Below are 24,070 nucleotides of genomic sequence, written 5' to 3' on the forward strand. Positions count from 1 at the left end.
GATTTATGATAGCAACCTGAATCGTAACAAAGCACTGTTCGCCAGAGGAGAACTGGCCCCCCGACTAAGCCTGGTTTCTCCCAAGGTTCCTTGCCGCTGTTGCCTTTGGCTTGCTTAGTTGGGGACACTTGACATTTGATATTCAACAGTATTATTGACATCTGATATTCAACAGTGCTTTGATTTGCCTGCATTGACACTATTCTTTAAGAGCTGCTGTTCAGCCAAAATTATGCACCAGTTATCAATGTAAAGCTGCTTTGACACAATCTGCATTGTAAAAAGCGCTATATAAATAAAGGTGACTTGACTTTTTTGGTGATATTTGTAAATTATCTTTCTAAATGTTTCGTTAGCATGTTGCTAATGTACTGTTAAATGTGGTTAAAGTTACCATCGTTTCTTACTGTACTCACAGAGATCAGAGTCATGTCGTTATTTTCATTATTAAACACTAGTCTGTATAATGCATAAACACAACTTCATTCTTTATAAATCTCTCCAACAGTGTGTAATGTTAGCTTTAGCCCGTTAACCACACATATGCTATTAACACCCAAATAAATACTATACTTACGTGATCTGATGACGAACACTTAGTAAAGATCCATTTTGAGGGTTATATTAGCTGTGTGAACTTTGTTTATGGAATGTATTATAGAGTTGCGAGCTCAGGGGCAGGGAGCGTGAGCATTTAAAGGGGACATGGCTGAATCGGCATATATTTGATTATGCCCCAAAGATCCTTCAACCTCATCCAAATAAATATTGCATTTATTTGGATGTTTACATTTGATTCTGAATGAGTTTGATGGTGCTCCGTGGCTAAAGCTAACATTACACACTGTTGGAGAGATTTATTAAGAATGAAGTTGTGTTCATGCATTATACAGACTGCAAGTATTTAAAAATGAAAATAGCGATGGCTCTTGTCTCCGTGAATACAGAACGATGGTAACTTTAACCACATTTAACAGTACATTAGCAACATGCTAACGAAACATTTAGAAAGACAATTTAGAAATATCACTAAAAATATCATGCTATAATGGATCATGTCAGTTATTATTGCTCCATCTGCCATTTTTCACTATTGTTCTTGCTTGCTTACTTAGTCTGATGATTCGGCTGTGAACATCCAGACGTCCTGCCCTTGTGTAATGCCTTGAACATGAGCTGGCATATGCAAATATTGGGGGAGTACATATTAATGATCCCGACTGTTACATCACAGTCGTGTTATGTTGAGATTCGCCTGTTTGTCAGAGGTCTTTTAAACAAATGAGATTTACATAAGAAGGAGGAAACAACGGTGTTTGAGACTCACTGTATGTCATTTCCATGTACTAAACTCTTGTTATTCTATGCCAAGGTAAATTCAATTTTTGATTCTAGGGCACCTTTAATAACATTTACGAGCTGTTTCTTTAATACTGTGTGGTTTATATGCATGTTGATGCTGTTTGGGCAAACATTTTTGATACACACACCACACAAGAGAAAACGTATCTCAAACCCGTTGCACACCGTTTCCATGAAACATGTCGTTCAACACGGAAACTGTAGCAAAACGTTGCGCACTGGTTTGAGCTTGAAATTAGTTTTTGTTCAGTTGTAACTTAAACACCTCTGATTGGCCATTGTGAAATCAACAGATATGTCTGTGATTGGCTACATTACCTGGCTACATTACATATGCCGCTCTTGGTTGGGTGGGTTTTGGTACCAAGTAGAAGAAGGGAAAGTTAGTTTAGATTTTGAATAACTAATCAGGTGATAACATTGAAGTGAAATAATTCCAAACGAATGTCCAAAATATGAATAAATAAATTACAAACTAAATTCCACTTTTTCTGCCTAGTTCTCCTATAGTCACGCGCCGGCCCTGCCTATTCTAGACCATAGAGCTGCACAATTAATCAAGTTTGAAATCATGATTATAATTACAGATGCCACAATTATGTCATCCTTCAAAGGCGCAATTACAAAAAAAATCCACTTACATTATTCTGTGTGCATAAGATAACTTAAGTTAGATAACATAAGTTAACTTAAAGGTTTTTTCCATTGTTTTAATTTTAGTTTTACCATGCATATTTATATTTTTATTTATTTAAAGCAACTAAACCAATGTATATTTGACATGTGATGTTTAATGCTATAGAAGAGCAATAAAAGTTTTTTAGAAAGAGTGTTTTCAGCTTGTTTGTTTTGATATAACAATATGGCATGCAGTCGCTTCAAATAATGGCATAAAGCTACTCAAAAAATCATTCAGTGTAAATTGTGATCATTGTAATTAATAACCACAATTACAATTTCAAAGGAATAATCAACAATTATGATTTTTGTCATAATCATGCAGCCCTACTAGACCACGACAAAAACATTAATAATTCTGATAACCTGGGATTCTAATGTAAATCATTTGCTGTTTTGTTTGTATAATTACTCCAGTGAACTAGCTGTTGTTGTCTTTGTATTAATTTTGATGAACACAATAAAGAGTTGGGACATGTGGGCTTTTCTTTCTTTTGTTATTCCTAAAACTCAGTGAGATTTACATCACAGTTTAGAGTTCTCTAGAATGAGTGGCCAACTAGTGCTTATTCCTGGGTTCACCATCATTACAAAGTTACTTGTCACTGCAAAAATAGTATTTGGTGGAACCAAGCTGCCAAAACGACTCTTTTCTACTTCCTCCTGATCACTTCTGGAAGCAGAACAGCAGCGGTGAGCAATGAGGTGACGAGGAGAGAGACGCAATGACATAAGCCAATCAAAACAGACGTCATTTATCATAAACCGAGCGATTCTGTCAGACGTTCACAATGAGGGTGAAGATATTCATGTTTTGAACATGTATGACTTTTTGTGCAAAAATTTCTAAACATTCTTAAATCAAGATACATTTACTTCAGGAGAAAAATTATATAAAGTCTTGTTTTCTGAAAAGAAAAAAGTAAAAAAAATTGCCAAAGGGCAAGAAAAATAATGTTGTTGTCCCTTTAAATTAAGATTATTTTTCTTCCCTCACTGGCAGATATTTTTATATGTGACTAATTCATGTACGTGTGTGTAAGTTAATTCTTTTATTTTGACATTAAAGGAAAAAATTAAAATTATGTCATCATTCACTCTGCCTCAAGTTTTTATTTGAAGTAAGGGTGTCGCAATATACCGGTATTGACGATAACGCCCCGGGTTACTTCACTGTAACCCTGTTCCCTGAAAAGGCGGGAACGAGAAGCTGTGCTTTATTCAGCGCTGTGGGAATGTCTTTAGTCATGAACAGCTGTGAATATATGAGTAAAACAACGTCAATGAAATTGACCTATATTTATAGCCTTGCGTAAGGTCATTGGAATGCGTCGTAGCGAGGCTATAATTAGATGTGCCACTTGTGCATCAGCAGATATTTTGTCTGAAGAGCAGTCCAGGGACAACTCAGTGCGGCAATGAAGCGCAGCTTCTCGTTCCCGACTTTTCAGGGAACAGGGTTACAGTGAAGTAACCCGGGGCGTTCCCTTTCAAAGGCTACACTCTAAGCTATGCTTTATTCAGCGCTGTGGGAACGAGAATACCCATGCCGCCGCACTGTGTGTCTGGACCCCCTGGCTGTGAAGTGTGTCACATGAGAGCCCGGAGTAACATGAACATCCAAACTATAAAACCTTATGAATGTGTGCGGTGAGGACCATCCTGCCGCATCACAAACATGTTGCAAGGGAGCACCCCCTGCCAAAGCTCTAGAAGAGGCAACTACCCTGGTGGAATGAGCCCTAATACCCATCGGCGAAGTGTGACCACGCGCCTCATAGGCAAGGGCAATAGCATCTCTCACCCAATTTGACATGGTGTGTTTTGACAAACAGTTGCTCTGACTTACGTCACTGGCTGGTGCAGTGGACATAAGTCTGAAAAGCACGGACTGGACACAGTCTGTGAAGTCTCTCCTCTCTGAACGGCGGAGGGCAGAAGGCTTCAAGAGTGACCGGATGCAAGTTTGAGAAAGGAACATTAGGCAGATAGTCAGGATGAGGATGCAAAATAGCTTTCACCATACCTGGGGCAAAGTCTAAGCAGAATGGCACAATGGACAGAGCCTGCAGATCCCCAATTCTTTTCAGAGAAGTTATAGCCATAAGAAAAAACATTTTCAGAGTTAACAGCTTGTCATAAACTGACTCTATTGCTAGGTCCCATGAAGGGATCCTGGTTCTAGAAGGAGGCCTAAGCCGCCTAGCTCCTCGAACGAAGCGAGAGAGCAGGACATGCTTGCCCAACGGTACCCCGTCAATCAGAGCGTGGCAAGCCAAGAGAGCAGCCATGTAAACCCTGAGAGTGGCGGGGCATGTACCTGTCGATAACTTTTCCTGCAGGAAGTCCAGAACTGTAGCATTTTGGCAGTTTACTGGATCTGCATTGTGTGCAGTAAACCATCTTTGAAAGACGCCCCATTTATTGGTATAACTTGCTCTAGTAGAGGGAGCTCTAGCATTCAAAATAGTCTCAATAACTTCAGGTGAAAGCCCTGTGTCCCTCAGCTGGTTCCCCTCAGGGGCCAAACATGAAGGCTCCACATCTCCGGCCAGGGATGAAATATTGTCCATTGCGCCTGAGACAGAAGGTCCCTCCAGCTCGGTATCGCCCAAGGCGGGCCGTCGAGGAGAGATATTATTTCTGAGAATCATATTCTGTTCGGCCAATGCGGCGCTATCAGTAAGAGGCAGGTCCCTTGTTGGCGAACTATGGCTAGAACTCCCGGGAGCAGAGCAACTGGAAGAAAGGCATACAGGCGCCTCGAAGGCCATGTATGTGCCATTACATCCAGACCTAGGGGGGCTGTGTGACTCAGAGAGAAGTAAAGGGGACATTGCGCTGTCTGATGGGAGGCGAAGAGGTCCACGTCCGCCTCGTAGAATCTCAGCCATATGTGTTTCACTATGTCGGGGTGAAGTTTCCATTCCCCGCTCGGTAGTTTCTGTCTGGACAGTAAATCCGCTCCCACATTCTGGTCTCCAGGAATATACACTGCCCTCAGTGACAGGAATTTGTCCTGGGCCCAGAGAAAAATCTGTAGCGCTATCCTGTTGAGATGGCGCAAACGCAGACCTCCCTGGTGATTTATATAAGAGACTGCTGTTGTGTTGTCCATCCGCACTAGGACATGACAGCCCCTCAGCTGCTGGAGGAAGTATTTCAGAGCCAGAAATACAGCCATCAATTCTAGGCAGTTGATGTGCCAGACGAGCTGATGGCCCTCCCATTGCCCTTGGGCTGGACGGCCACTTAAGACCACTCCCCAGCCCGTCAGGGAGGCGTCCGTCGTTAGCAGCCTGCGACGACATGGCGCCCCTGGAGTGGGACCCAAGGTGAGGAACCGGGGTTTGAGCCACACAGATAGGGTATGAAGCCCGCGGCATGTAACCCTTATTTGCCTCAGGGGTTTGGCCCTTGGATGAAACCCCCTGGCTTTGAGCCACAACTGAAACGGTCTGATGCCATGAGACCTAACATTCTCTGAAACTGTAGAATCTGAAACAGTACAATCTTGGCCTAGCCTCACATTTTTCAGGGTGTGTAGAATGGTCTCGACTCGAGCGGGAGACAATTATGCCCGCATCGTGGTCGAATCCCAAATTACCCCTAAATATGTTGTTCTCTGGGTTGGACAGAGAACGATTTTCTTCTCGTTGAGTCTCAACCCTAGAAAAACTAGATGAGCTAAAACGACATCTCTGTGTTTTAATGCCATCTCTCATGACTGCGCTAACATTAGCCAGTCATCTATGTAATTCAAAATGCGAATGCCCTGGAGTTGCAACGGAGCCAGTGCTGCATCCATGCATTTTGTGTATGTGCGGGGTGATAGGTCTAGGCCGAATGGAAGAACCCGATACTGGTAAGCTTCGCCCCCGAAAGTGAACCTCAGGAACCTCCTGTGGCAATATTTCGATATGAAAATATGCGTCCTTGAGATCGATCGTGACGAACCAATCGCACTGTTGGATTTGCGACACCATCATCTTTACTGTTAACATTTTGAACTTGAGAGCTTTGACTGAACGGTTCAAGCCTTGAAGATCTAAAATTGGACGCAGCCCCCCTTCCTTTTTGGGAACTAGGAAGTATCGGCTGTAATAACCTGACTCTCTCTGTAGAGGGGAAACACGTTCTATGGCCCCTTTCTCCAGAAGAGTTTGCAGCTCTTGTGGCAGTAACGCCGCTTGCCCCGGCTTCACGGTAGTGGAGACCATGCCGTTGAAACGTGGAGGATGACGGAAAAATTGGATTCTGTATCCGAATTCTACTGTCTTTAGAACCCACGCAGAAATCCCTGGCAGTAGTTTCCACACTGCCAGGCTTTCTGAAATGGGCACTAATTTTGACACTTCCTTTTGAGGGGATACTAGGTGTTCCGCATCATGTTGTTTTACAGCAGCTAACGGAACACCTAACATTTCACTGGAAACCGCTGCCCCCCGAAGCACCAGAGGTGGCAGGGAAGGAGGGTTTTTGTGGAGATGTCAAGAAGGAGCGAGTTTTAGATGTAATACATGCCCCGTCCCGAGGGTGGCCATCCCCACAGGGCTGGGCGCAAGACCATCAGGATTTCTTCTTTTTTTGGAGAATAGTCCTGAGGTCCTGCCTGGGAGGTTGTGCAGGGCGGCGAGACGGTCCCCAGTCTTTACGAGGGGGAGCTCGGCTCGCCACACTCTGCTTCTGAACCTCTCTTTTAGAAGGACCGGGTTGGGGCTGGGTGGCTGACGGCCCCTCCCCCTAAGTGCAGCGAGGAAGGAACTTCACAAACGCTTCTTCTGATTTTTTCACCTCCTGAAACCTGCTCACGACTGTGTTGACAGAGTCTCTGAACAGGCCAGAAGGTGATACTGGGGCATCAAGAAGGAATACACAATCTTTATCTTTGATGCCCGTAAGGTTTAGCCACAGGTGCCTCTCTGTGCTAACCATAGCAGCCATAGAATGGCCGATGGCGCGTGCCGTCTGCTTGGTGGCACTGAGAGACAGATCTGTGGCTCGACGAAGGTCTGTGAATGCTTCCTCTGTGATGGTAGTGCCAGCACTTAGATTCTTCAACAGGTCAGCTTGGTACGCCTGTAACACTGCCATAGTGTGCAGCGCAGCACCAGCCTGACCTGCAGCTGGGAAAACTTTTCCCACAAGTGCTGAGGTGGTTCTACAGGGCTTTGTGGGGAGGGTAGGTTTCTTTAACGATGATGCTGACACAGGCAAGAGATAGTTCGCCAGCGTTTCTTCAACCTGTGGCATCATCGTATAACCCTGTGCTTCAGCACCCACGATAGTTGAATAAATTGATGTCGAGGGCACAAAAACATGGGAAGTATATGGCTTTTTCCATGACTTAGATAACTCATCATGGAGGTCCTCAAAGAAGGGGAGAGACTGGCGTTGTGGCCCCTCCCATCTGCCACTGGACAAAAACCTATCCTCAAGCTTAGATGGTTTGGGGGTCTCTTTCTCCTGTGGCCAGTCTAGCTGTAATCTAGCCACAGCTCGAGTTACTACCTTAAGTAATTCCTCAACTGCTTTATCATCACCTGAGGAACGCTCAGAGGCAGCAAACTCGAGAAGAGAATCATCGTCCCCCGCGTGAGCTGAAGAAGCACTGGAGTGTGTTTCAGGATCGCGCGAGAAGACGCGTGGATCAGGTGACAAATCGGGCGAAAGGGCAGGATCCGTCTCCCGTTCGTCAGCGAGATCCATTTGTGAGCCCCACGATCGTAATGCGGGTGCTGATCCCTGGAAGAAGGAAAAATGAGCACGAAAGCATCTTAACTGTGAACATTTCACAATGCTCGCACTCGCCGCCTTCCAACGCAAGGACAGCGTGCTCTTCCCCCAAACAAACAAAACAGTACGGATGTGTGTCCGTTTCGGCGATCAGCCTCGAACACGGAGGAACACACCGTCTGCCTTGTTCTGTCATACTTTCTCTTTATATATAATAATATAATATAATGTATATATATATATATATATAATTAGCGGTGGGCCGTTATCAGCGTTAACGTGCTGCGTTAACATGAGACTCTTATCGGGCGATAAAAAAAATATCGCCGTTAATCTGTTCTCAAAGTGGGGTTGGGAGCTGGGTCAATTCTACACAAGCTATGATGACTTTCACATTGATATTTTAGCGCGGATGTATACCGAATTGACCCTTCGCAAAGATCTGCCCCCCCCTTAGTTACTGTTGCTTTGTCTGTCAAGCCGTGGCGCTGTCACGCCACACAGTGATAAATGCATCGCAGAGCAAAGAGGACACTGACAACACGCCAACAGATAAGAAAGAGCAGGTTACTTATGATATTTAACAAAGTCCCAGCTTTAAAACTGTGTAGTTTATTTAAGAAATTCAACAATAAAAAAAACGTTTTGTTGCTCTTTAATGTGCCGTTACCATGGTCGTGACAGATGCTGTAGCGCCTCAGCTCAAGAGGCTCGTAAACCGATCATCTCTTACTACGAGTCCATTTATAGCATCAAATAATCATGAATGAACATGAGAATCAATGTTGTTTCAAACGCAGAAATATGTCAATATACAAAATATAATATACAAAAGTTTAACTCCACCGAGGTTAATCTTTTAACTCCTATCTGCTTTGTCGAACAAACTGGCGGATTACTTTTAGTCATTTACTGCATCCCAATTCGCCTACTTATACTACACCCTAAAAGTATGTACTCTTTCTGTGAACAAAAAGTACTTACTTTTGAGTGTGTAGCAAAAGAGTAGACAAGCTTTGGGACATACTATCACGTCTTTGCTCTCTGTCGCATCCTGTCACCATAAACTGCCCTGTCAATCATCTTACATCCTCCACATTTCATTTAGCTAATTTCCTACTGTATCGGAGAGAAATGCAGCACGTTGATCTGCAGTCGCGAGTCTTTCATGTGGAGAACTCTCCTCATTTTAATGCATAATGATGCATTTAAAAGTTAATGGCCAATCAGATCTTTATAAAAGTCCACAATGGTATTTGCAGATGAAAAATAACACATATAACATTAAATAAATATTTTCTATCAGTTTGATCTTATTATTAGTCATGGGTTGTGGGCAATATTAGCCTCCCATTGTGTGCACGGATCCACACTTCGAAAATCTACCGGAAATAGTACACCATCCGGGGACTTTTGGCATACTCTTTTCAACATACTATGCTTTGGGACACACTTATTTTAATCTCACATTCTATTTAGGATGGATAGTACGGACATTGGGATGCAGGGACAATTTGGGTATCTCACATATTCTGAATGTCTTCGGCAGAATTCAAATGAGCCATTTTAATCTAGATTAATCTAGATTAATTCCAAGATTAATCTAGATTAATCTAGATTAAAAAAATTAATCTATGCCCACCACTAATATATATATATATATATATATATACTTGCACTGCAGAGTGAAAGGAGGAACAGATGAGAGAAAGTTTTCTGCGCTCTGCCTATCAAATCTAACTCCTGACAAGAGGGAAAGAGAGAAATGATAGATGCTTTGAGACAATAGTTCACACACAACTTCACAGAGTGGACTCTGAAGACAAAAGACTGCTGATGCACAGGTGGCACATCTAATTATAGCCTCGCTACGACGCATTCCAATGACGTCACGCAAGGCTATAAATATAGGTCAATTTCATTGACGTTGTTTTACTCATATATTCACAGCTGGTCACGACTAAAGACGTTCCCACAGTGCTGAATAAAGCGCAGCTTAGAGTGTAGCCCTTGAAAGGGAACCGTGATATTCAAAGCATGAAATATCGATATCGTGTTAATTTAAGTTACGATATACCGGTATTGACGATAACCACAATATTTAAAATGAATAGGATGCTTATGATATCATGACATGTAAATACTCCAGCGCCAGTACCTGGCTGAGCTCTCAGGTGGCAGTATTGCACCTTAACGCTGACGCCTGTCAGAAGAAGATGCAGTGCGCAGCTATTACGAGAGTGAGAGGCTCAGTCCACACCCCAAAAAAAGTAAATAAGTTGTATGGGAGTTTTTTGGCTCCATAGACAGTCCAATCCGCAGGATTTACCTAGCTACAGTCAGTGCGAAGGGTGGCAACACCACCAACCTTTTTACCCACCTCCGTGTCCATCACCCTGCAGATTGCGCCATTTTACAGAGAGTAAGTTGCGATTATTTTTCTAGTCATGGAATGGGAAATGTTATATTAACCTGTTAACAGTTTTCTGTGTTTAGATATTTAAATAAAGGGTGATTCTTTTAATAAGTAGCCTACCGCGTTTTCTTTATTCGTCTTATTCAGCGTGATGTAGCTATGCATGCAGTTATATGCCCTCAAAATTCAAGTTACACGGGCATTTGTTATTATATCATATTATAAGATGTAGTTGTATTACAATACCACACGAGCAAGAGTGCCGTTTTCCCCAAATCAGCACAAATGCAATGTTCCTTCAACTTATTGTTAAATTAACAATGTGAGTTACATTTTAGACACAGTATTGTTAATAGTTTTTTCCCTTTATTTCGCCAACGAAAATTTCAAAGTGATGAACAGCAGAACAGAGCCCCTGTGCAACAGAAATGTTGTTGTTATACTGACTGAAAAATATACGTTTAGAACGAATGAATCCGAGCTTCGTTCCTGAATGAATCAGTCATTTGAACAAATGGTTAAATGACTCACACACACATTAAGACAGTGACTTGCTGCCACTTTCTGGCAGTTTAGTTTCATATTTAAGGGACATTTTAATTAAAAAGTTAAAATTAGAAAAAATTATTTACATATAATATTGAATTAACCCTTTCGAGCATGAGTTTAAAATATTCTAACTGTCCCCCCAGAGTGAGTTTTTTTTAAGGCGACCGTTATTTTAGAACGTTTGCCTTTAATGTTTCCATAGCAACGCGTCATGCGTGTCACGAGCGCTGAACGCAGCCACAATAACACTGTATGACAGATGGATCGCTATTATTTTGTTTTTCCTTGTTTATTTAAAATATTCACAAACTTGCTGTGAGATTCTAGAAACATCCTTGTGCCGTCTCTTTTCATCATGTGATCTTTCTCTGTAAGAGATGCAGGCCTCACGAGTGACCTTATATTCCTTTTATGTACTTCAGTCACTGAACTGCTAGTTTCACTACTTATATTCTAATTATATAATGCAACTCTGGACAATAAAGTGTGTGCCATGATTGAACTGCACTTTATGTGTCTGTCTAGTCATTGGTACCCAGGTATACCTGCTTTTCTGTGCTACATCGCTCAACCTGAAAGATCTTCTCAAAATACTTGATCTCCAAATTATTTTATCTGACAGTCTGGGGGCTCGTCCGCGAAACGGGGGGGATTCTCCCTGTGAACTGGGAAAAGAGAAAAGCGCGCCGGGGATCGGAGGACCTACGGAAAAGGGGGTAAGTGTTTTTGGATATTTCTTAAATGAAATATGCACTTACCCCTGTAGGATCCTATTATAACATCTCGTGGAAATACGAGAGGTTTTTTTTTGTAATCACTAGTAGCTAGAGGAATATATCCATTGTTGTTACACTACGGCTGGCAACAGTAGTTTTAATTAACTATTAGCATAAGAGTGATTGGGTTGAATCACCAATTGTTAGTGGAATTTATTTTCCATTGTTGTTACACTTCGGCTGGCAACAGTAGTTTTAATAAACTATTAACGTGAGGATTGGGTTTAATCACCAGATGTTAGTGGACTATCAGTTCCATTGTTGTGACACTACGGCTGGCAACAGTAGCTTTAATTAAGCTATTAACTGGGGTGGTTGGAAGTGCAGTACTGATCACACTGTACTTCGGATCACGGCAGCGTATACTAATTTGCGGAGAAAAAAAAAAAAAGGAAAAAAGTTTCAATATTTTGATATTGATGAAAATAATTTCAATTGTTATTGCATGTTGATATATTGTGACATAAAAAAAAGGTGTTCTAGGGGCGACCCGAATTCAGTTTGGCGGGAGCCGGACTAATTTGGCGAGAGCCCGAAATTAGCTGAAAACACCCAAAAAAAAGAAGGTGACAGAGTCGATCAGGACGAAAAGTCTTGTGTGAGCCTAACATAGGACCATCACCCACGTCACAATACGATGCATGTACGGCAATTGAGGTTGGGCAATTGAGCACAGAAAAATTTGCGTACGCTACTAACACTGAAATCAATTACTAACACTGAAGTGGAAGATGGGGGGTTCGGTCTCTAGACCACTACTTAATGAAACGCCAGTTGAATTCATGTTTAGAAACAATCAGGGATTTTACACTGAACCCTATGTCAGTAATATGGCAGGGTGGTCAGAACAAATGAAACCACAAATTGAAGTATCATACCCCCGAGAGGGTTCGTTTACAGAAGAAAATAGGCTAAAATAGGCTAAATGTTTAGTGAAGCAGGGATGGGGGGACCCGCAATGGGATTATGATTATATGACAAAAAGTTTTAATGTCTGGAAAGAAATAAAGAAAATTTGGGATGAGGGGCCAGAAAAGAAACAGATAGCTGCTTATGTAGCCCAGAAAAAAGCACTCGTAGCAGAAAAACCCCCACCCTATTGTATGGGTATTGAACCATCTGCACCTTCTGTGATAAAACCAAAAAAAAAAAGTTGCAGAATGATTCGAAAGTTGTAAAAAGGGGAAGCGAAACTGAGGCGCCCAGTCAGAATGCAATGGTGTGGCTTAGAGCTGGAAATGCAATATCTATGAAACCATTAAAAATGTCTGATATGGAGTCAATATGCAAAAGCCTGCCTTCTCCTCAGAACCCTGGTAAATTTGTGACTGTTCTGCAAACGCATACAAAATATCCTCACCTTACAGGGGCAGATTACAGAGCGGTTCTGTTGAGAACGTTGGAAGGAGATGTCACTGAGACATTGTTAATCAATGAATGTCCAACGTTGAAACGTGAAAATGATAAACCAACAGGCTCAGGTACAGCTGCCTCGCCCCATGTTTATTACTGGGAAGAGCCTGAAAACCATAATACCTTTTTTAAGGAACTGAGAGCTTTCTTAGTCAAACGCATTGGTGCAAAACAGACACCTCAAGGGAAAGTGCATGACCAAAAAGCAGAAGTAAAACCACCCTTGACCCAACAAAGAAACTCAGCAGTAGTCTGCTATTACTGTAGGCGAAAAGGTCATATACGCCGTGATTGTAGGAAATTAAAAGGTCACCAAAGGAGGAAGCAATGGGTGAAGCCACAGCAACAGAGAAATAAACAACCATTAGCCACGTATCCCACTACAGAGCATGATAACCAACAACAGGGGAGCCAGAGTTCCCCAGTCTGAGTCAGTTCCGACTTGTCAATGATGACCCTAACTTTTTCAAATCATAGTGAAGATTTACCTTATATTACATTGATGGGGCATGGTCAGCCACAAACAGAAAGCAGATGTGACATTAGTGACCTCTGCACATTATGAGGGTCCAATCTCTAATCAAGTAGTTAACTCTGTGGGTATATCAGGAACTGACATTGCATGTCCCGTAACACCTCTTGTAGAAGTAAGAGCTCCTGGATTTAAACCATTTTTTCATAAATTTAGTTATAACAGGAACTCTAATTAATTTATTGGGGTATGATATGCATAAATTGAACATGGATATTAAATTTACTGATAAACAAGTTGTGTTTTCCTTCCAGTCCAGTTTGCAGGTCTCAGTGAATCCTTTGCCTACATGGGAGAAGCCCAGTGAACCACAGCCTGACACACCTCAGATGGTACATCACATGATTAACCCATCATTGTGGTCACAATACAATGACAACACAGGTTTCATAGACATGGAACCTTATAAAGCTAAATTGAAGAATAACAAAACAGTCTATATTAAACAATATCCTTTGTCTAAAGATAAGGAACTTGGTATCAAACCATTAATTGATAATTTTGTCCAGCAGGGTGTCCTCGTACCAATACATTCGCCGTACAACACGCCTGTGAATCCAGTGGTCAAGGCTGATGAAAAAACATGGCCCTTGACCCAGGACTTAAGGGCTATAAATCAGTTGATAACAATGTTGGCACCGATCGTCCCTGACGTTCCAACTGTTAACTCTATCCCGTATACGCACAAATATTTCACGGTTATTGATCTTTGCGCAGCATTCTTCTCTGTACCTGTACATCCAGATACTCAGCCCATTTTAGCTTTTACGTTTCAGGGTAAACAGATGTCGTGGACATGCCTTGCTCAGGGCTCCATTGATTCACCCGCCGTTTTCTCGGCAGCAGTGCAAAGAACATTGGCTAAAATTACTGATTTGCCTTCTACAGTTTGTGTGCTTCAATACGCAGATGACATCCTGGTTTCCGGGGAGACAAAAGAGGACTGTGAAAAGGCCTCCATCATCGTCTGCAATGTGCTCGCCCATCTGGATTGAAGGCCTCGAGAGACAAGCTTCAGTGGGTCCAGTCTAAAGTGACATACTTGGGACACATAATAATGCCAGGTTTGAGAGCGATCTCATATGATAGGGTCCAGATGATCAGAAAAATGAAGTTCCCTCGAACTGTACAGCAGCTACAAAGCTTTCTGGGGTTAGTGAACTATTGTAGATCCTGGATACCTGATTGTGCCATACATGATAGGCATCTACAAAACCTGATTGACCACAAAGCTCCCCCAAGTACTCTTTTAAACTGGACTGACGAGGCAGAGCTACATTTCACTGCCTTGAAACAAGCCATCACTAAGGCACCCGCATTGGGCCTTCCCGATTATTCCTGAGATTTCCACTTGCATGTCCGCGAGGCGGAAGGGGTGGCTCTTGGCGTCCTGTTGCAACAGCATGGCTCCACGTATAGACCATTAGCAAACCTATCTAAGAAACTAGATAATATAGCTTCAGGTATGCCAGCATGTCTTCGTGCTGTAGCTGCGGCTGCTCTGGTTGTACAGATGGCAGAAAGAATGGTTTTATCGCATCCACTGATCCTTTATACCTCTTATCAGGTAGGAGCTATCCTACACAATATGCAAACACAGCATATGACAATGCAACAACGCTCAGGCTATGAGGCAATCCTGCTGGCTACCAAAAACCTCACTATTAAGCAAACAGCATCCATCAACCCTGCGCTATTAGGCGTTCTAGGTATGGCTGGCATGGTAGATAATGCGACAGATCATGACTGTATCATTGAATTGCCTTCCTCATGTTCTTCCAGGGCCGATCTTTTGGATACGCCCCTGGATGGGGGGAGAATATTTATATAGATGGGTCATGTTCAAAACCTTCTGATGGCGTCTACCTTTGTGGCTATGCTGTGGTGTCAGACACTGGAGAGGTAATAGAGGCTTTTGCCTTGGATTATAATTCAGTCCAAGCTGTTGAATTAGTAGCATTAATTTGAGCATCTGAACTGATGACAGGAAAACGTGTAACTATTTACACTGATTCAAAGTATGCATGGGGGGTCGTGCATCATTTTGCTAAAACATGGGAAGCTAGAGACTTTAAAACAGCAGATGGCAAACCCATAGCACACTCTAACCTAATAGGACAATTGACTAAGGCAGTACAGTTACCCTCCGAAGTGGCCATAGTACAGGTTAAAAGGTCAAGCACCAGGGGATGATGAATAAGATGCAGAAACAGAAATGAAGATGAAGCCGCTAAGGAAGCAGCAAAGGCCCAAATCAAATCGAAATTTGTTGTGGGTAATCAGAGTCAGGTAACTATGACTACGCATATAACTAATATACCTGACATTGACATTAAGATCCTGCAGAGTCAACCAACATAAGCTGACTTGGAGCATTGGGGAAAACATGGATGTGCCTCAGGTAAAGATGGGATCTTGAGAGATGAAAAGGGAAGAATAGCACTTCTGAATTTAGGATTAATAATTCTTATCAGGCACTACCAAGGCTTGTCACACATAAGCTGTGCAAAAGTAGTACAGGTAATCAATCAATTATATTGTATTGCAGATGTACACAAAACTATGAAGCTCGTTTTAGATTCTAACCAAAGAAATGATTCCTCGATTTGGCATACCTACCACTATTGAAAGTGATAATGGGACGCCATTCGCGTCTAGGGTAACACAGCTCTTGGCCAAAGCATTGTCGATTGATTGGCATTTCAACACACCCTTCCACATTGTCAGTCATTGTCTGATGTGGAACAACTTAACCAAAACCCTCAAGAGAAGGCTCACAAAAGCCTCCATAGATACCAGAAAGAAATGGCAAGATTTGCTACCCATGGTGTTGACAGAAATAAGAATGACTCCATCTTCCACTACTAAATTAGCGCTGTTTGAAATACTAATGGGTAGGCCTTTCCTGACCCCATGGGTCAAAGGCCGTGCAGGCATTACTTCCCTAGGTGATCTGGAGCTGATGCAGGAGGACTATGTAACTTCCCTCATCAAGAAACTGAATTCTGTATATGCTGATGTTCCTCTGTGTCTTCCTCTCCCCTTAGAAAAGCCTACTTACCCTTTTGTTCCAGGAGAGAGTATGCTGATCAAAAGCCTGAAACTGACAAAGGTGGGAGAACCGAAGTATCTTGGACCAAACAGTGATCGCCGAAACGAGGACAGGAGTTCTGACAGATTACTAACCACAGTGGATACACGCTTCGAGAATAAAGCACTGTCCTACAGGAGAGCAGGCAAGCTCCAATTCAGAATAGAATCTCAAATGGGGATTCACCTTACTGCATAACAGGGAGGAGCAAAACACTGATAAGGCTGAGGAAGGAACTACCTCTAATAGTGAGGTGGGGGTTATCCAAAGCCAGAAGATAGATGGCCCATTGAGCCAAACAGTGTTAACTCCTTACACACCTCTGTATGCACTAAGGGCCAAATTTTATTAATGGATATACCACCTCTAGAGTTTTACAGTGTTCAGTTGCAGAAGCTGTTGCAGCATTCAGCGAAAATATTGTTCAGTTAGCTAAGCGCTCCCTAGAGGAAGAACCAAGATTGGAAGAGATAATTTTTGAGAGACCATATTCAAACAGAATCATGTTTTTCCTGTTCACAACAAAGTATGGAACCTTCAAAGTGTTTAAAAAAGGATATATGTGTATGTGTGTGTATGTCTACAATAATCAGATCTTATGTGCACAATGATGTTCCATAGGTAAGACATTCTGTCTTAAAGTGGCTATTGTGAGATTCTAGAAACATCTTTGTGCCGTCTCTTTTCATCATGTGATCTTTCTCTGTAAGAGATGCAGGCCTCACGAGTGACCTTATATTCCTTTTATGTACTTCAGTCACTGAACTGCTAGTTTCACTTCTTATATTCTAATTATATAATGCAACTCTGGACAATAAAGTGTGTGCCATGATTGAACTGCACTTTATGTGTCTGTCTAGTCATTGGTACCCAGGTATACCTGCTTTTCTGTGCTACATCGCTCAACCTGAAAGATCTTCTCAAAATACTTGATCTCCAAATTATTTTATCTGACACTTGCTTACCATGTTATCAACTATCTGATATTCCGATCCTCAAATATGTCTAAGTGAGTGTGTTTTGTATTTTTAAAGCCTTTATAAATGATCTTTATCTTGATCTATAATGCGAGATGGGCGCCGCCATCTTAGTTTGCGCTGCAGTTCACAGAGTCCTGTCAGTCGGATTTACAGCAGGTGAATTCATCAGTTTCTCCCGAAATATATGCAAGTAAGTGGCTGGTGAACTGGAAGAATAATAGAGTAAAATTTGTAGTTACTTGGGCCAATTATGTGTGTCTGATATGAATAAATGTTGGCAAATTATATTTGAATGCACTGTTATTGCTGCTTCCACTGATGTCTGACATCAGTGTGTATTTTATAAACTCTAAATATATTGTTTTAATGGTGCTTATGCGTATTTAAATGTCTGAAACCTTAAAAGAAACGTTATGTGGCTGAAAACACTGCATAGTTGTGATATATGACAAGCGCTGCACGTGTCCGTCTCACAGCCAAAGCGCGAAAGCACAGTTTGAATCTGGCAGTTATGTGATGTCGCTGAACGTTCGAAATCCCATATGTGGGACCGTACTGCTCAAAGGGTTAAATTTATGTAGACAAATTGTAAATGCTGTGTAAATATATTAAAGCCACTCCTCATTCTGTGTCACCTCTGTTTTGCAAAGAAGGATTTTGTTGATAATGATTTAATTTGACTGGTAACAGCCATAATGTATAGTCTACTATGCTAGTATTCATTTTTATTTCTTCAGGTCTTAAAAAGCCTTAAATTTGACTTAAAAATGTGCAGCAACCCTGACAGAGAAAAACTAAATAAACAAAATAAATGATTTAGACTGATAAATTCCCCCGCGGCGGTAACAGGCATTTTAGTGACTATCTACTGTATTAAAGAGGCTGTGTTGAGACCCTTTAAGATCCTGTTATTGAGGAGAAAATCTCTCATTTAGGAACATTTATTTTAAAGGTGTCAGAGTCATTATTAAATATGATACTTTAGTTAATGATTAAACACTCACAGAGCTTTTCTGCAGTTGATCACATCTGGTATCAGTCTTCTTCTCCCCTCAGCTGATGTGTTGTATTTCATGGGGTTCAGCTCATCCAGCGGCTCCTCTGACAACTGAATCATGTAGGAGATTGTTGAGCACTGAGACGGACAGAGAAACTCCTCTGAGTGTTTGTCTGATTTCAGAAACTCCTGAATCTCTCTGGACAGAGACTGATCTTTGACTTCCAGCAGACAGAGGAACAGATTGACGGATCTTTCAGTGGAGAGATCACGTCCACCTTTGATCAACTCTTTAATATACTGTATAATTTCTCTGATGCTCTCTGAGCTGTTCTGTGTGTGTGTCAGTAGATCTTGTAAGAGTCTCTGATTGGACTCCAGTGAGACGCCCAGCAGGAACCGCAGGAACAGATCCAGCTGTCCATTCTCATTCGCGAGGGCTTTATCTACTGCTAAAGTTAGTAGATCATACAGAGGGTCTTCATCATCCAAAGACTCTTCATCATATAGAGAGTCTTTATCAGATCTGTAAAATCTGAATTCATCCAGTGGTTTCTTGTTCTTGATCACATGTGAATAAAACAGATAGAAAGCAGCGAGAAACTCCTGAAAGCTCAGATGAATGAAGCTGTAGACTTTCCTCTGATGAATCACAGATTCCTCCTTAAAGATCTCAGTGCAAATCCCAGAATACACTGAGGCGTCAGTGACGTCTATGCCGCTCTCTCTCAGGTCCTCCTCATAGAACATCACATTGCCCTTCATCAGCTGTTTGAAAGACACTTCAGCAAGTTTCACAATCACTTCTCTGTTAGACTGCAGCAGTTTCTCTGGATCTCTCTCTTCATACTTCTGATTCCTCATGTTGATCTGAATCAGCAGGAAGTGGATGTACATTTCAGTCAGAGTTTGAGGAATTTCTGCACTCAGATCTTCTTTCAAGAGCTTCCGAAGCACAGTGGATGAGATCCAGCAGAAGATGGGTATGTGGCACATGATGTGGAGGCTTCTTGCTCTTCTGATGTGTGAGATGATTCTGCTGGCTTGATGCTCGTCACTGATTCTCTTCCTGAAATATTCCTCCTTCTGAGGCTCATTGAAACCCTGAATCTCTGTCAGACGGTTGATGTATTTGGAGGGGATCTGATTGGCTGCTGCTGGTCTGGAGGTGATCCAGATGAGAGCAGAGGGAAGCAGCTCTCCTTTCATGAGGTTTGACATCAACACACCCACTGATGAAGTCTCAGACACATCAGAAACTTCCTGAGCGTCTGAAAACATCAGTGTCATTCTGCTTTCATCCAGACCATCAAAGATGAACACAACTTTACACTCCTCATAAATCTTTGAATCCAGATCTTGAAGTTCAGGATGAAAGTCCAGCAGAAGTCTGTGAAGACTGTACTGACAATCTCGGATCAAGTTCAGCTCTCGAAATGGAAGCACAAACATGAAATCTACATCCTGATTGGCTTTTCCCTCGGCCCAGTCCAGAATGAACTTCTGCACAGAGACGGTTTTTCCGATTCCAGCGATGCCTTTAGTAAGAACAGTCTTGATCTGGTCTTTCTCCTCACATCCTGGTTCAGCTGAGGCTTTAAAGATGTCATTGCAGTAGATTGGAGTGTCTTGTGAGTGTTGTGTTCTGGCTGTTTTCTCCATCTGTAAAACCTCATGTTGTTCATTCACTCCTTCACTCTCTCCCTCTATGATGTAGAGCTGTGTGTAGATCCTGTTCAGGAGGGTTTCATTCTCCTGGAGATTCAGTCCCTCAAATAATCTCTCATACTTGTTCTTCATGCTGGTTTTGAGCTGCTCTTTGACTCTCTGGAGTTCATCATCTACTGCTTGAGGAGAATCCTGGTCTCCAGTCAGATCATCTCTGATTGGAAAAAAATACAAACATAAAAACATGTTCATCAATAAATCATGACAGGAACAGCAACACATTTAAGAGAGAAGAGTCAGTTTAACAGACTCCTGTTATATACGAAATATTTACATTAAACTTTAACATATTTTCTGGAATTTAAGTCACATTTTCTGTCATCTGAAATGTGCTGCATCTTATATTTGTCTGTTTTGGACTCTTATGTAGAAGTTTTGGTCTCTTAGATTCCTGTCCTAGTTTTGTCTTGATTACTTGGCCTTTAAAAGACAATTCAGAAATATTACTGATATGACGGCACTGAAACTCTCTCAACAATGTAATTTTTCACCTGTTGTGACTTACAGTTAGTTGTGATTTATTTTCTGGAAAATACTGTAACTGTTTCCAGACATGACAACTAAAAATTCTGCTTTCTGCTTAGACCTGTACATATTTGTACATTTCATTATATTTATCTTGCTATATAAGTAAACACTGACATTGCACATTGATTTTTGTACAAGTGTCTCAAACTAGTTTCACTACAGCAGAAAACTCACTATATAATGGTGATAATCACCTGGGGTCAGAGGTCACTGGTCCATCACTGAATTTAGGATGAGGATGACCCATGGATTGATTGCTCTTCAGAGACACACAGCTGGGATTTGGAGATGAAGATCTCTTCCTCTTCCTGAAGATACTGTGATATAATAATAATTCATATACATCTTTACACTGTAATTAACATAATATAATTAATTCAAATGCTGTAGTATGAGTCAGTCTATTGTCTCCAGTACAGGACAGTGTCTCACCTGAGGTCAGAGGTCACTGGTCCATCACTGAATTTAGGATGAGGATGACCCATGGATTGATTACTCTTCAGAGACACACAGCTGGGATCTGGAGATGAAGATCTCTTCCTCGTTTCAGAGTCTGACATCTTCCCTGTATATGGAAACACTGGGAACATTACATAATATTAAATTTCTGCATTTAGCAGATACTTTAATTACAAGTAATTTACAATGTGTTCATTTCAGCACATATCCCAGTGAACAACATCTGCTCTAAGAATGTCTTGATACTAAGTTATGAAAACATCATTTCTAAATATTCTTTGAACGATCAAAATGTGTCTTAGTACACTAATAAAGTGTACTTCTACTGATAAAGTAGAAGTTAAAAAGAGACATTCATCTAACATTTGACACTAACAGATAACTTTCATTATATCACCATCTAACAGATAACAAACGATCTATTAAAGTTACTGGAAAGATGTTTGTTCATGAGTTTGAGAGAATATTAGTCTTGTTATTTGGGATGTTCTCTGTGAACATCAAAGATAATATGAACACAACAAAGAACTGAATCATTAAATGAATTAAACTAGAGCTGGGCGACATATATTTCATATCAGTGGATATTGATAATCATCAGGATAAATGTCAAATCTTTATTTCTTTCAAATAAAGGCAGATTTCTCCTCCTAAGGTAAAGTTGTAGAAACCAGAACATGACAAACACTTGCAAACAGGTGAACATTTCACACATCTGAGGTACAATATTCAGAACATTTATAACAATAACAAAATACATCAAAATATGCAGGAGTAAACTTTAGTAAAATCATTTTCCGGGCAATTCCACGCAAAGGTCATCCTTGCCATGAAAAAAAAAAGTTTAAAATAAAAGAACAAAACCCTATGTAAGTTGTTAATTTAGGTCTGTAATATACTGTATTAATGTGCTCTATTGGACATTTTAAGAAAATTGCCTTGTTTATCCACAATATATGAGGTAAGCAACAATGCTTAGATAACATTTTCAACCAACCATATTTCATGCTCTCAAAAAATGGATCAAAGACCCCCCTTTTTTTAAACTTTATTTTAACAGTAAGCATTGTGTAGAAAGATGGAGGCATGCCTGAGATATAAATACACTCATTTCGTCATAACAGCACTGCCTGTGTAATTTATAAGGGCTGGAATAAAGAGGTCATGACGCTTCAGTGCTCTGTCACGTCCATAACGTTTTAAAGATTAAGTTTGTGTCATATAACAATTATAAATGCAAATAACTTGAAACTTCATATGCAAAGCTAAATTATGTTTATGCTTATTAGGATCAACAATTCATTTTACTACGTTGTTTTGAACAACCATAATAAGCGTTACGGACGTGACCGTTACGGACGCTTCATATTAAATCCTATGAGTTTTCTTCTTTATATTGCTGTGATCTGTTTCAGGCTTACCGTATCAGAACATATCCAATAATAGCAATCATCTTTGTGCTTCATTAGTTTTAATATGAAAAAATGTCTCAACTTTTTAGTTCATTCGATTTTATAACAAAATTCAAACAATACCTATAGATATCACTCGTGAATAAGCGGCAGATCAAGCGGATCAGGCGCACATGAAATAATCTTTGCTCTTTTCCAGTTACAGAACGAAATATCAACATCAGAACGTCGGCCTATATGATAAAGTAAAAAGTACAGAAGAGCATTGTGTCTCATAGGACACTTCCCTCGGGATGTTACGTTTTTACCTATTGGTTAATTGAACAGGCAACTGATGATAATCTCGCGGTCAAACTGACAAAATATAATAATATTGCAATAATTTTGACTTGAAATAAAATGTGATCATTTTTACTCAAGGCTTTGCTTTAAACTGCATAAACTAGCCGAAAATCGTGCGATCATTTAGACATGATTGAAAGTGACAATAGTGTCAATCGGTTCACCTGACTGTGGGAGAAATCTGTGATTTTAAACTGCTATTTGATAAACTTTAATATTTGTTAATGTATTTTAGCAAGCAATGCTGTAAGAAAGAAAATCTGTATTCTGTTATCGTCCTTGCTGTAATGTTACGTCTGTGTTTATAGTAGCCTATTCACTTCACTGTAGAGAGGCGTCCTGAAAGTGCACGAGGAACCTGATTGGTTTAGGCGCGAAACAGGCGCCCTCTAATTCGCTCGCGCTGCCTGTCATTCAATCTCAGGTTTTGACAGCTCGAAGATAGCGTTATCGACAGACAGATAAAAATGGTAAGATGTCACTAAAACAGCACACAATTAAGTTAAATAGATATCTAGTTATTATAATGTATCATATCAAGTAACCTGACCTGATACCCCAGCTCTTTCATCACCTCAGATAGGATGGGTTTTAGAGATGCACCGATCGATCGGCCAGGGATTCTGAGCCGATCCGTTTTGTTACCAGCAGCACAGGCAATCTTGGTATAAACACAGTTTTGAATCGTTAAATAACTAAGAAAGTGAACCCATGTTGTATTTAACAGTATTGAGTCCGTTGAACACCGTTCATAAACTCTTAAAGGGACAGCAGTCCAATATCCCTGCTGCTGTCTAAGTTAATCAAAAAAAAAAAAAAAAAAAAAGACAAAGAAAATCACTTTCTGCTCTTGACTGAATACGTTTTATAACTTTAATGGTAAGAATTTATCTGTATTAATATTTACAATAAAGACTACAGAAATTAAGGTAACCCATGTACAATAACACTGAACTTTAATTTCTATTTCTTACCTGAATAAAAACCCAGTTAACCTGAAAAACTTTTGAAAATCGGAATTGGCAAAAAAATCGGAAGTCGGAATTGGACAAGAAAATTGCAATTGGTGCA

At 40.9% G+C, this 24,070-nt stretch overlaps 2 protein-coding genes across 2 annotated transcripts in view; both read right to left on the minus strand.

The window, feature by feature from the left end:
* LOC137005697 (gastrula zinc finger protein XlCGF57.1-like) overlaps positions 1 to 24,070 on the minus strand; it is a 661,382-nt gene that overhangs the window by 277,656 nt on the left and 359,656 nt on the right. The window lies entirely within an intron of this gene.
* Positions 1 to 24,070, minus strand: part of LOC137006071 (NACHT, LRR and PYD domains-containing protein 3-like) — a 60,242-nt gene that overhangs the window by 31,150 nt on the left and 5,022 nt on the right. Inside the window, exons 2-4 of the mRNA XM_067366493.1 lie at positions 21,219 to 21,366; positions 20,981 to 21,103; positions 18,538 to 20,412 (exon numbers count right to left, since the gene is read on the minus strand). Of these exons, the coding sequence (XP_067222594.1) occupies positions 18,538 to 20,412; positions 20,981 to 21,103; positions 21,219 to 21,346 (2,126 nt within the window). The 5' untranslated portion in view covers positions 21,347 to 21,366. The remainder of the gene's footprint in view (positions 1 to 18,537; positions 20,413 to 20,980; positions 21,104 to 21,218; positions 21,367 to 24,070) is intronic.

The sequence above is a fragment of the Chanodichthys erythropterus genome, chromosome 3 (genome assembly GCF_024489055.1).
Source record: "Chanodichthys erythropterus isolate Z2021 chromosome 3, ASM2448905v1, whole genome shotgun sequence".
Taxonomy (NCBI): Eukaryota; Metazoa; Chordata; class Actinopteri; order Cypriniformes; family Xenocyprididae; genus Chanodichthys; species Chanodichthys erythropterus.